This window comes from Emydura macquarii, unplaced genomic scaffold, assembly GCF_026122565.2.
Source record: "Emydura macquarii macquarii isolate MOO-44397 ecotype Brisbane River unplaced genomic scaffold, CSIRO-AGI_Emac_v2 contig_1876, whole genome shotgun sequence".
NCBI classification, from domain to species: domain Eukaryota; kingdom Metazoa; phylum Chordata; order Testudines; family Chelidae; genus Emydura; species Emydura macquarii.
In genome coordinates, this window is record NW_027132013.1 from 10,420,397 (window position 1) to 10,434,010 (window position 13,614).

Below are 13,614 nucleotides of genomic sequence, written 5' to 3' on the forward strand. Positions count from 1 at the left end.
GCTTGGGAAAAATGGTAGGAAACGAAGGGGAAGAAATAGGTTGAGTCAGGGGAAGCTTTCTAATGAAGAGATTTGTTAGTTTGTGTTATAATTTTCTGAAGGAAACGATAGAAGCTTCTTGGACCATTTAAAACTAGACTGGATAAAGCAGTAGAAAATATACTATAGAGAACAATCCTTCAGTGGCCTGAGAGAGAAGGAGCCTAATAGGTTGGAACCTGATAGATTCAAAAGCTAGGGATGGGAGAAACCTAACACCTAACTTGGAGGATCTGCAGTGATGGGAACATGTGTAAGTTAATAGCTATACTTGTTCAGAGTTGTAAAAACTCATAGAAGATTTTTTGTTTACTAAGAAAGATGACCTATGCAAAGCGTGGGGACTGAACAGCTATTACACAATGCAAATGTCTATAAATGCACAATGTGTTCCGCTGAGATCTAAATGCCAGACAGCCTCACTTGCTTGAGTATTGTTCCCTGTGGGAGTTGGTGGAGTGGTCCAGGGAACCCCAATAATTGTAAGTTCCCTAAATAACTTCCCTGAATCGTCTCAATTGAGTTAGATCACTGTGTGAATGCTGGCTTGAACACCTCTGTTACTCTCTGCAGGTTTGGCGGGAGTTTCCTGACAGGCTGGTTGGGTATCCAGGTCGCCTGCATCTGTGGGACCATGAAATGAACAAATGGAAGTATGAGTCAGAGTGGACTAATGAAGTCTCTATGGTGCTCACTGGAGCAGCTTTTTATCACAAGGTAGCAGTGATTTCCAAGATAAATGGGAAGTTTGTTGACAGTGCAGTGTGCTATAGGATGATATAATGATATTTTATGTCAGACTAACATTTCTCATTTGAGAATTCAAGTCTTCATTTTATTGTGCTGCCTTTTTAGTCATTTACTACAGAGGGCATTGCAAAACTTTAAAAAGTGGTATAATGTTGAGTGCAAAGGAAGGTACTGTGAATGGTATGTGTGTGTCGGGGGAGGGGGGTTTAAATAGGAAAAAATATGAAAAATCCATGTATTTATTTTGTAAATTATGATAGAACCCACATTGTTAGGTACTGTACAAATATATAGGAAGATATAGTCCCCGCCTTGAAGAACTTGCAATTTAATATACAACTTTTAGGAAACACCTGACGCATACTTGAACTTTCAAATGTCTTTCTCAACCCCAACTCACCCCTGCAATCTTACCTTAATTATGATAGTGCAATGATATTTGTAAATAATGGACTATATTTTCCAAAGTGGTGCCTTCCCTATTTAGGCATCTATATGAAGTGGCCAGATTTTCAGAAGTGCTCAGCACCCAGCAAGTTCCACTGAAAATAAACTGGACCCATTTGAAAATCTGGCTCTGATGTTTGACCCTTTTCCCTCTTTGTTGTCTTATGTCAGTGATGGCCTCTAAGCAACTTTTTGTGGAGGCACAAAAGGTCACCTGATGCATTCTTAGGAATTAAGAGGATTAAGAGCGAGCAAGGTGCATTGAGGTGCAGAAGAGACTCCAACAATACATCATACTAAATATTTAATACACCATATTAAATATGTTGTCCACATCTGTAGCTCTGTTGTTTGGCTTCATTTCGTGAGCCTATGGGTTACGGTTTCTAGAGTAATCCAAAAACCAGTTGCAGACCTTCCTGAAGCTATATTCTACTGCTCTTGCTATAGAAACAACTATTCTTTACAACTATTTTCAGCTATATTTTGAAAAAATAACAAATTGTGAACTTATAGAAAAACACAATTAAATAGTGTAACTGCAGAATGTGGTATTGCGTAGTGCATATAGCATTGCAATTAAAACTTTAAAAGAAGAAAAGCAAATGCAGAAATATTTCCTTTTTCTACGTGTGTGGTGTGGCAAAGAAGTAGTAAGTGCTGTGCACAGAGAGCCATCTTTGTGTGCATAGCAGGCTAAAGCAGTGACTGACTTTTAAAGTGAAATGTCATAGGTACAGTTCCAACGGCTAGACTGAGAGGAGCAGGGTTTGCTCACATTCCATTCCTTAGTTGTCGGGTTCCCCATGTCTCGAATATTTTGCAGGCAGGCAGTCACTGTAAGTGTATTTAAAGTTGCATTTTCCTTTTTCTCTCACCCTTCTTTCCTGCAGTATTTTAACTACCTTTACACCTACAAAATGCCTGGAGACATCAAGAACTGGGTGGATGCCCACATGAATTGTGAAGATATCGCCATGAATTTTCTGGTGGCAAACGTTACTGGCAAAGCGGTTATTAAGGTCTGATTTTCAGCAACTTTTGTCTGATATATCTGTACAGTGCAAAAATGTCACAAATTGGTAGGTGTGTTTAGTGGGTATTAAATATCCTCCTTTATCTGCTTTCTTCCTCTCATTTACCTTTGGAATGATTGTCCATTTCCCTGCCACAGTAGGAATGGCCCAGTTCATTGAAACTAGCATGCTAACTGGGAGTACAGGATTGACTGGTGATCATTGTGGCTGTCTACACGAGATATAGGGAGGATCGGTTAAATTATATAAAAAATATTTTTTTAGATTACCGATGGAAAAAATCTGCAATTATACTGGCTCTGTGTATCATGACTGACAACAGCTGATTTATAGGAATGTTAATTGCAAGAATGTTAATTGCAAGATCAGTTTTAAATGAACTTTTTATCCCTGAATTAATTTCCTGACATGTTTCGACATGTTTTCAGGTCTGGACATTCACTCTGTACATTCATTTCAAAGTGTGTCGACTTGGAATCAGATTTAGAGGCTGCCAGGCATTACTTCAATTAGCAGGGTCTGCTTTCCCGCCTGTCCATCATCATTTACCAGGACTGGTGGCTGTGTTTCCTAGAAAAGTCTTTAGAAGATAAAGTATGTGTTTTTGCTGCAAAAGTTTTTTGAGCTGTACAAGGGCACTACAGAGTAATTTGGCACCTCAACGCATTTGGGAGAGTCTTGCAGAGCTTGCCAGTCAGCTATTAACTCAAGTGAGCAAAAGAGCGTCTGTTGGATTAAGGTTACGGTGAAGTATGGGAAGCTATATTTCATCACTGTTATGGCTGCAAGAACAAATGGTGTTTATACAGGGACCTTGGCAGTGAGAAAACAGTCATTAAACAGGAATTAAGGAGCTTGTCATCGCCACTTCTTTTCAGCTACAGAAGGCAAAAACCCCTCCAAACCGTTTTTATTGGGCCCATGTGAATTTTGCAGTTAGCCAGGCCAGATGGAGTTGAATGGAGGAATGGCATGACTTTTTTTTTTTTTTTTTAGTTTTGGAGAAAGCTCGGCTTACAGTGCAGGCATGTTCAGAGGCATTGCTCTGCTTTCTAAGCAAGGGGATTAATATCCCTTCTGTTGATGATGATGATGTCTGTCATGCCTTTGTGCAGGTGACCCCACGAAAGAAGTTTAAATGTCCAGAGTGCACAGCCATAGATGGATTATCACTGGACCAGACACACATGGTGGAAAGGTGAGTGGGCCTCCTTTCATTGCTAAGGTTGTCTCACTGTGATTCCCAGGGCCCAAGCTCTTCAGTCTGTTTTATGCCCTCTTCAGGCCTCATGGCTGCAGCCTGCTGGGTGTTTAGTATGTGTGTTCCTTCCTTCCAGGAAAGTTATACTGCTGCATACTTTGTTCAAAACTTACTTTTTATTAGTCATTCTCACTTTGTCAGCTGCAAGGAGCAATGCATTCAATCACAAAAACATCTGGAGAAAAATCATCTGAAATGTAGACATGCCTCCCATCCATGGAAGGGAGAAACAATGGAAGAAATAATGCAATAGGAGTCCTACACCAGGGATGATAGTAAACAACAAAATAGACCTGTGTTGTGGCTGATAGGCCAATAAAATAGTCCAATGCAAGTCTTAGCTGCAGATGCATTAAGTCATGGAGCAGGAAGGAAATTGTCTAGCTGTAGTTATTTTGAATGCACTTAACACCATAATATCTGCAGACCCTCTCTGCATTGTTCTGATGAGACTGCACCTGGAACACTGCATTCATTTGTGGGTTCTTCATTGCTAGAAAGATATTAACATATTGAAGGGAGTTCAGTGAATAGCTGCGAAAGTGGTTAGTAGGCTAAGGGGATTGATTTATGACACGAGATTAAAAGAGCTGAGTATATACAGTTTTGCTAAGTGACGAGTAAATGGAGATATAACAGTCTTCAGGCATCAAAGAGTGTAAATACCAAGGACAGAGATGAGTTATTTACAGTTCTACAAGGATATATTACTCTAGAAGGGATTAAATTAAGGAAGGGAAAAAGTAAGATGAAAATCAGGAAGTACTTCCTAACAGTGAGATCTGTTATTGTATAGAATAATTTCTCAGTGGAGGAGTGTGGAAGCCTTAGGAATTTTAAATGTAAACTGGATGAAACACTAGAAAATATTCTATAGGGAACAAAACTGTATTGGCTGAGGGATGGACTAAAGGGACTTAATAGTTCTTTCCTGTTGTTGTTGTTGTTTTGTATTGCAATAACACCTAGGAGTTTCAGTTGTGGGCTAAGACCCTATTACAGTTAGAAAGGAAAAATCAAATCCACCATTCCAAAATAGGGAATAACTGGGTAGGCAATACTACTGCAGAAAAGGATGTGGGTGTTATGTTGGCTCATATTCAATTTGTTAACCACTAATATGATGCAGCTGCAAAAAAGGTAAATACCACCCTGGGGTGAATTAACAGGAATGTAATATGTAAGACTTGGTAGATAATTATCCTGCTCTACTTGGCACTGGTGAGACCTCAGATGGAGTACTGTGTCCAGTTTTGGGCGTCACACTTTAAGAAAGATGTGGACATATTGGGGAGAGTCCAAAGAAGAGCAACACAAATGAGGAACGGTTAAAAAAAATTGGGCATGTTTAGTCTTGAGAAAAGAAAACTGAGATGGGACCTGATAAGTCTTCAAATGTGTTAAGGGTGTTATAAAGAGGAGAGTGATCAATTGTTCTCTGTGTTCACTGAAGGTAGGACAACAAATAATTGGCTTCATCTGCAGCAAGGACAATTTAGGTTGGCTGTTAGGAAAAGCTTTCTAACTATAAAGATAGGTAAGCACTGGAATAGGCTTCCAAAGAAGGTTATGGAATCCCCATCATTGAAGGTTTTTAGAACAGATTAGACAAACACCTGTTTGGGATGATGTAGGGATACTGGGTCCTACCTCAGCCCAGGGGCTGGGCTGGATGTGCTCTCAGGACTCTTCCAGCCCTGCATATCTGTGGTTTATTTGACTGTGCTAGCCACTTTAGAAACACGTAACAAAAGAGCACCATAATTTTATCAGCAGGATAGGTTCTCATGTATGTAATAATATTGGTGTCCCAAAAGTAAAATGTTACTGACATTTTCGTGAGTATACATTCAAATATGTTCTTTCCCACAATTAAGTTTCTACCAGTGGAGATAACTAAGGTGGAGGAAGTGTCAGAAAGTAGTAGCAAATCAAAAGTTGTTTATAAATTGATTAACTACTTGATTATTCAGCTAGAAGAATTTAGGAAGGAATTTAGCAACTGCATCTTGGAGAAGAACTGCAGTAATACAACTGGGGTATAGTCCTACTTGATCTTTATATTTTAAAGATTGCCCTTACTGTTTAGATTTACCTGTCTTCTAGCAGTATAAGCCATTACTTTTTGTAAGAATGTTAGCTGACATACCTACGAACTGCCAGGGTCCATGTAGTCCCATGTTACTACTGTCTATTTGAAATTAGTGGAAGCTAGCTCAGAAAGTTGCACTTTTTTTTTAATGGAATCCCATAAACTACCTATTTGTTGTAATGGGATAATAAATCATAGCAATTTTCAGTGCGAGTTCCCATTAACTTAGTAGTGAGTAGAACTCTGCTTTGGTTTCAAGGCTTACCATCCATACTTATGATTCATGCAGATACTAGGCATCTATGTCCACTGTCTTCTGTTAGGTTAGGAGAGAAGCTAAATGAGACATGACAGCAAGAAATCCAAGTTATAGCTTTGAAGAATAATTCTTCTAGTTAACTATGTAATATCCAGTGCCCAGAAAGAGTTCCATAACAGGTCCGTTTGCATATGAGACTACTGATTCCCTGGAATGCAGAAGTTGTGACACACATTGGTATTGGCATATGAGTTAGTACCAGGCCCAAATGACCAGGGATCAGTCTACTGGTTGTGAAATGGATGGTGTAGAAAGCATGGAGGCACAGAGCTTCTGGGTTTCTTTTTCATAACAGCACACCACAGTTATCAGGTGATGGGTTATTTAGTGACGTGAAGAGTTGGTGGTCTTCACCCTATTCCTTGAGGACAGGTGTCCACCTGGCAAAACCATCCTTTCTTGGTAGTCTCAGCAGAGAGAAAGAAGTGACTAAATGATGGAAACTGAACTCTTTTTCTTGTATCAGAGATGATATAGATATATATTGGCCAGTATTTAAAGCATATTGGCAGGGCAATATGAGAGAGCTTGCACTGCCACTTCTGCTATACCTTTTCTCTGGATTGATAATGGACTTCAGTCTCCAGGGCTGCCAATCTCCACTGCCAAAATATACTAACTGAAGAGAATTTTGAACCAAGAACCCCCATCCTACTATAGACTTTATGTTGGATCATTGAAAATGCTCTAAGATGATTGCCTAATCCATATGTTTACTGGTAGCACCTAAATAGCAACAAGTTTCCTGTCTTAGCATCCTCATGTCTGGCCCAAAAAGGGGAGACCTGTATGATGCAGTCTAGAGGGAAATTGGAGACAGATTAAAAGTAACAAAGACTGAGCTATTTTTGCAGCAGAGTCACCAAAAGCTTCTCCCTTAGGGCAGAGCAACATTCATTGGACCCAGCATATGAAGATTATTCCTTAAACAGGCAGATTGACCATTAAGAACTGATAACACAAAACCTGTATGTCCAGAGTCACCTTGCCGAAATTAGGTCTGGTTACAGGAGAGAGAACTGATTCAAAGGCTTGATTGGCCAGAAAGCTGATCCAATATGCCAAAGCCAACTGGGGTCTTGTTTTTCATTTCACACTAATTTAATTCCATGTTGAGCACAATTCCACGTTGTCGGCAAAGTAAGGAACAGATGAATAATTGTTGGAAGCAAAGATGCATGTGTTAATTTAAATTTGCAGAGCTATGAAAGCAGCCAACCAAAACACCTGCCCCTCTATATGAGATGACATGCTCTGTTTTCTTGGCTTCCTAGTCTAAAATGTTTAATACTTAGATGCCCTTGTTGTTTCTTGTTGCCCAAAAGTGGCAGATCCTGTGGAATGCAACCTGAACCTGTTCAGCTCCATGCGGGAGATGAGCGCTCCCCTGGGGGGAGACCCCTCTCCCCATAGACATATTCTGTGACTTGTATCTGACATATTTTTGGTTTTAAGAAAATGTTGTTCTTCAGCCTTGTTCTAGTGTTTGCTGAGCAGTGACTTTTGTGAGTGAAGGTTCATAAAGGATTTTAATTTGGGTTTTTCTGTTTATAATTTCTTTTAAAAAATGAAGCAGCTTTCATGATGGTTACAGGTGACATACTATACTGGCAGCCTGAATAGTCTATCCGCAGAATAAGTACAGCATGGGCCACAGCAATGTCTGTTTTCTGCCATTCTGCCTCATCTTTGGATGTATGACCTCTGGAAGGAAGAGGGCCTATTCAGTTCTGGTTTTTGCTGTTGGGCTGCCATTTAGTGCCAATTGTGACAGTGGCTTTTATGATGTGGACACCTGCCCACTAGGAATTAGACTGAGACAAGTAACTGATTTCACATAGGCCACCAAACAGCTGCTATTTTACAATGACTTTGAGTCATTTCTAGTCTGGGTAGGAGTTGAATCAATAACCTAGAAGTGAAAGGCTCTGTATACCATAACCCACTGAGGGACAACAGTTGTACAGACTTCTCACGCAGTTCTTCTAGTGCATCTAGCTCTTGGAACTCTGTGCTATTTCCTGTGCAGGACTTCAATACACCGCTTGTATTATGCATCCCAGCCAAGATTTTCAAAAGGTGATTAGTGATTTTGGATGCCTCAGTTTTTGAGAGGATGGATGCGTGGCACTTTCTGAAAATCAGGGCCCTTGATGGTAGCTCAGATTGGACACCCAAAAATTGAGGCACTAAAAATCATTTTGAAAATCTTGACCCTGAATCCTAACTTGCTGCACTCCATGTTGCTGTAGTCCTATTCCTCTAGTTCTCACATTCACCTCTCTGCTAATGCACCCTAACTATGCCCCACAACAGCCCTGGCTATTTCACATTTTGGACTGCGAGTTCTATCTCTGTACCTCAACAGGAGCCACCGTTCCCTTACTATTCCAGTCCTGGGCCTATCCTAAGCAGAGAATATTTGCGCCAGTTTATCAGATGTTCTGTGATGCACACTGTTACTCCCCATCTTACCCTCCAATTCTTTTTCATTTGTTTCCTACTGTAAGGATTTGAACATCCTTGAGGAGAAAAGAGGGCAATTTCAGAGCATGAATCATCTGCACTACTTAACTTCAAACCCTTTCAACATTAAACATTTTGTTTAAGTGTTAACAGTTTAGTTATTTCCCTGCTGATTTTTGGCCAGTATGAAAGTGACTATTATAGGTTGAAAACAATTGTGCAGAAATGTAGCACTTTCAAAAACTTTGACTCTTTTATCAATTGATTTCTCTTACTGAAGTTAAATAGGGAACTGGAGGCTGGCTTAAAAGATGAGGAATTAACTTTTGACATCCAGTTTTGAGAGTTTTTTGGGTGGTGCTGAAGCAGTCCCTGTCACACTTAGTTGGCCTAGTCTGCTCAGGAAAGGTATCCTGGAGACTGAATGGCCCTCTCACCTTTCGAAAGGGTTGGAAGTGAGCATGGGGGTGGAGAGTGGGAGAGACTTGCACTGAGACTGTTTGTTTGCAACACACCACCCTCTGCAGCACAGTCTGAGCTTGCTTTCTGTAGCCAAAATACTTGCTGCTCTTTTGTCTGTTCTTTTAATTCATTACCAGCAAAAGAAGCAGTGATACATCTTGTGGATGGCTCTCCATCGCTTGAGCATCTTGTTACTGTGACTTTCAGTGTCAGAAGCTTTTAAAAACCATTTTATTAAACACAGACCTAAAATTAGCTAAGCGCTGGCTGAGATAAGATTAACTAGGTTTTCCTTACAGTGCCTCCCCCACTCCCTGCCTTGTAATGAAGAGATTAAAGGGAGCCTGTAAGGTTAAAAATCATGTACTTTTAAAAATAAACAAACAAAACCTTCCTTTTACTCTGCTATTGACACCTGACATTATTGCAAGTGAAAGAATTATTAGAAATTAATTTTTCACCAATGTTGATGCTTTACTCTTCAGTTTTGCTTCATTTGGACAGCTAAACTAGTCAGTTTCACTTTATAGCTTTTTATTCTGCTTCACTTTTAGCCAAGCACAGTCAATACTGCAAACACCATAAGGGAATGCTTTTTTGTTTAGTAATGAAAAACTGTTTCTGGTGGAATTTAAGAAACAGAAAAAACATTTCCATAGGTCTTCAGTTTCATAAACATTTGGTTTTACAAAACCTTCATTATGAGCCAAATTTGATCCACCATTGCCACTTTGAGACGCATTGGCAGCTAATCTGTCCTGCTTAATAGCATGTGTGTTGCTTTAAGAATGACTGGAATTCTAGGGGGAGGGAGAAGGGAAGCTTTGACCTCCATGTGCACATGTGCTGCTGGCAGCATCCCCTTGCTCTTCACTGTGATTAAATGGATAAATCAAAGAGCACCATTCCTCTTCCAAACTCTCTATGTAGTGAGGCTCCCTCTCATATTTCCTAGTAGCTAGCGTGGATGAAACATTTCCAAGAACATAAGAGAACGTTACTGAGTTCTTTTTAAACTAGTTATTTTGGGGTGGGAGCTAGTAGCTGGAATAGTTGTTGGGTCACTTAGTTACATTGCTGTCTTTTTCACCAGGTCCGAATGCATCAATAAGTTTGCCTCTGTCTTTGGGACCATGCCTCTGAAAGTGGTGGAGCATCGTGCTGATCCTGTCCTGTACAAGGATGACTTCCCTGAGAAACTGAAGAGCTTCCCCAACATTGGCAGCTTGTAAAAGGCAGCTCCGAGGCAAACTTGAGTGTAAAAAAACAATAAGGGGGAAAAAAAAAAAAGATGACCAGTGCTAAGTTGAGCCTGAGGCCTTGAAGGAAAATGCCAGAGAGTGGATTGTAACTGAGGGGGAGGGGATTAATGCCAGGTTCTGAGATATTAGTCCATCCTTCACAATACACAGGACAGCAATGCAAGGCACAGCAGCTGTTTCTATATCACACACAAATACAGGATTGACTCTATGCATGAGTCTACTGAAAATACCAAACACTTTTTTCTAGTGGAGGCTGCTTATATAGAAAAATAAAACAGAATCTTATTGTCTAAGGGGTGTCTTACATGATTCACCTGTTCTGTTATATCCACTCTTGGTTTGATGCAACCACCAGTATGAATGCAAACTGCTTTCAGTACTGGCTACAACATGTATCCAGTCTGGTTCCCCCTCTCCCCCCCCATATGAGGCTGGCATGCCTATTTTCATTGAGATAAGTTGTTGGCTTTAAATAATTGAGCAACAGATATCCCTTTTTTGCTTAGCAAGATAAATGTTTTTCTAAAAAAAACCAAGCAAATGAATATTCCAATCTTCTTCATAGGGTTTAGGGGGGCTAAACATTTTTGCATTAAATGAAAAAAGATTTCAACGGGAGTTGATGCAGATCATAGCCAAGGGGATGGCCTCCTTAATTTAAAGATTTAGACTACACCTCTCTCATATATATGTATAAATCTCAGGTTTTCTATTATACTCATAGAATAGAAGTCCATTCAATATAAAAGTCATTTTATAGAGAGGAAAAAGTATTTTTTGGCCTTACTATGTTTTCCTACCCCCCAAAGGTCGTTCTTAACAAGATAGAACAGTTGTTTGTTCATACTCGTACAACATCTCCATGTAGTGGGGCAGCAGCTAAATGTGATGTTTGTATGTGTGAGCCCTCTTCAGAAAACGATGTGCTGCAATATAGATTGTCATACACCTCCATCTGCAGGAAGCCACTTCACAGCTGGTGGGTGTATATGCAATATATTAGTTATGCATTCTTCGCAATCAAACCCGTGCAATCTGCCATCGTTTGAAAAATTGCCAAGGGTTAACCTATGATTAACCTATAGAACCCTCTGCCACAGGATCTTACTTGAACAAATGGCTTAGTATGATTTTTGTAAAAGGTTAGACATTTGTTATGAAGGGTCAAGCTCTTTCTCCCTGGTTAAAGGTGACCTGAATATTATCCATCTACATTAGAGACAATAAAAATGGCAAGGATGATCAGTCCTCATGCTCCAGCATATCAACTGATCCCAAGCTGGAATCAGAGAGGAATTCTCCTCTTTGCCCCAGTGGTATAATGACCCTCTCTCTGGTGCATTATGGGCAGTTTGAATATTCCTCAGTAGTGTCCAGTACTGCCACTGTTGGAGGCATCGTATTTGATGGACCCTCTTTCTGTTACAGTATGACCGTTCTTATAGTTCTGCCAAACCCCAAATGGCAGGACAAGTGTTAGAAAACTTAGTTTATCCCTCTGCCTTGAGAGTGACAGGCAGCAATAGAAAAAATCAAATGGAAGTCAGGCCAGAAACAGGAAATCCTGGGACTCACCTCAGGATGGCAGAGGTTTCGGTGTTGCAGAGAGGTAACCTCTCCCATGTGCACAGTCTTGAAACTGCTGCAGCCTGGTAATTCCTTCTGAAGTTCATAGGCAAAGGTTACATATAGATTTTGCACAAACACTTATAGCACAGGGCGGATTTCAGATTGGGGGTAATATGATCGTCTAGAAATAGAAGTGGTGGGTGACAGCTTGACAAAGAAGAGCTCTGTGTAGCTCTAAAGCTTGTCTCTTTCACCAACAGAAGTAGGTCCAGTAAAAGATATTACCTCACCCACCTTGTCTCTCTGAAAACCACCTAAATCATATATAGGTTTAAGACACTAAGTGGGTAACAGCCCCTCATGTCCAGGATCAGGTGGGCATGAGTAAGTGTCCCTTCCTTGGTATGCCCAGAGCCATTACATCAATTAACCTGTCACATTTGTCCTGCATCATTTCATAGCTGTTTTTTATATTCCAAGCTCTTTTTAATGATGGTATGTCTCCATTCTGTGGTATGGAAAGTGACCTGAATATAAAGTTGGGCAGCTGACAAGTCTGTAGACTGGGCCACTTCCCTGACCCACTTATAATTGTGTTGTTTCTGAAAATGATCCAAAACCTGTAAAACTGCAAAGTGTGTGTGAGAGAATTGGGATGATTCCATTGTCAGTCATTAACTTAAGATAATTGTTAACTGTTCAGCTTGTATATTTTATATAAATAAAGTTTAATATGGATATTAAAAAAATAAATTAGATCAAAAGTGCTTGTATTCTGTTTCACTTCTGAAGATGTGATTATGTACATTCCCTAAGGAACTGTAGAAGTATTCTGAAAGGAAAACCTCCAGTGACTGGTTCTCTTTGCTCAATAAATCTGCATTAAAACATGAATATCCTCCACAACATCTCTAGAAATACTCATCACTATTTTATCATTTCCATAACTATTAATGGTGCCTTTTCGTGAGAACTTTTAGTGTGGACAAACTCTTCCCATACATCCCTCCAGAGAGGGTAGATTTTACTAATTTTCTGCCATTATTTGCCAGTACCATTGATTTTTTTGGGACGGCGGGATGTTTCCGGGGACTTCCCTTTTACCCAAGGGTTTAATTGTAATGCTGTGGATGTCAGAATTCATCACTTCCCACTTAGCCTTAACACTGGAAAGAGTGACCACTTCAGGCAATGTGCTCAGCAGGTAATTTGGGAGACCTCTGAAATGATGTCCCACCTGAATAAAAGAAGGGGACTTCTTACAAACAAGAAAGCTGCAAATATGAAGGGTCTGGATCTTGGGAGAAGGGCAGGTGGCTAAGCTACGTTGACAGTGGCATTCATTGTAATGGCAGCTTCTTATTTCCTCTCTGTTCAGAGACACTGCAATGTGTTTACTAAAATACATAGCATGCAGCAAAATTATCTAAATGGTGGTGAGGGCATCTTGTTGTTTGTACAGAAGGGATAGATCATGGTAAACGGGGATGGTTATGCTGCCAATTGTGCAAGTCTCATGGATACATTTTTACGATCACTGACCCTGTAAACTATTTGTCAGCTTGGTCTATTGCCTACCTCACAGCTCTGCTATCTGATTACAGGACATGCCGATTAAGTCCCCAGCGTCCTGAACTGCTGCTTTCCTGCTGTCTCCAGCTCATACACTGGGCCCTCTGTTGCATCTTTGCTAGGACTACTTGAATTTGCTTTACTGCAGCAACTTATCTTTCTAACTGCGTTTAAAATTAAGCTCCAAGGTCAGGTCTTTGAACCCTGGATGCCTAAATTAGGCTCCTAAATCCATATTTAGACATGAAAATAAAGATGGCCTGATTTTCAAAGGTTTTCAGGACCTACAGCTCCCATTGCTTTCAATGCACTGGTGGGTGCTGAGCACTTTTGAA

The 13,614-nt window shown here is 40.2% G+C and overlaps 1 protein-coding gene across 1 annotated transcript in view; it reads left to right on the top strand.

Moving 5' to 3' along the window:
- Nucleotides 1-12,600, top strand: part of EXT2 (exostosin glycosyltransferase 2) — a 93,957-nt gene extending 81,357 nt beyond the window's left edge. The window contains exons 11-14 of the mRNA XM_067557594.1: nt 613-756; nt 2,130-2,258; nt 3,389-3,471; nt 9,967-12,600. Coding sequence (XP_067413695.1) covers nt 613-756; nt 2,130-2,258; nt 3,389-3,471; nt 9,967-10,105 — 495 coding nt within the window. The 3' untranslated portion in view covers nt 10,106-12,600. The remainder of the gene's footprint in view (nt 1-612; nt 757-2,129; nt 2,259-3,388; nt 3,472-9,966) is intronic.
- Nucleotides 12,601-13,614: the final 1,014 nt, after the last annotated feature.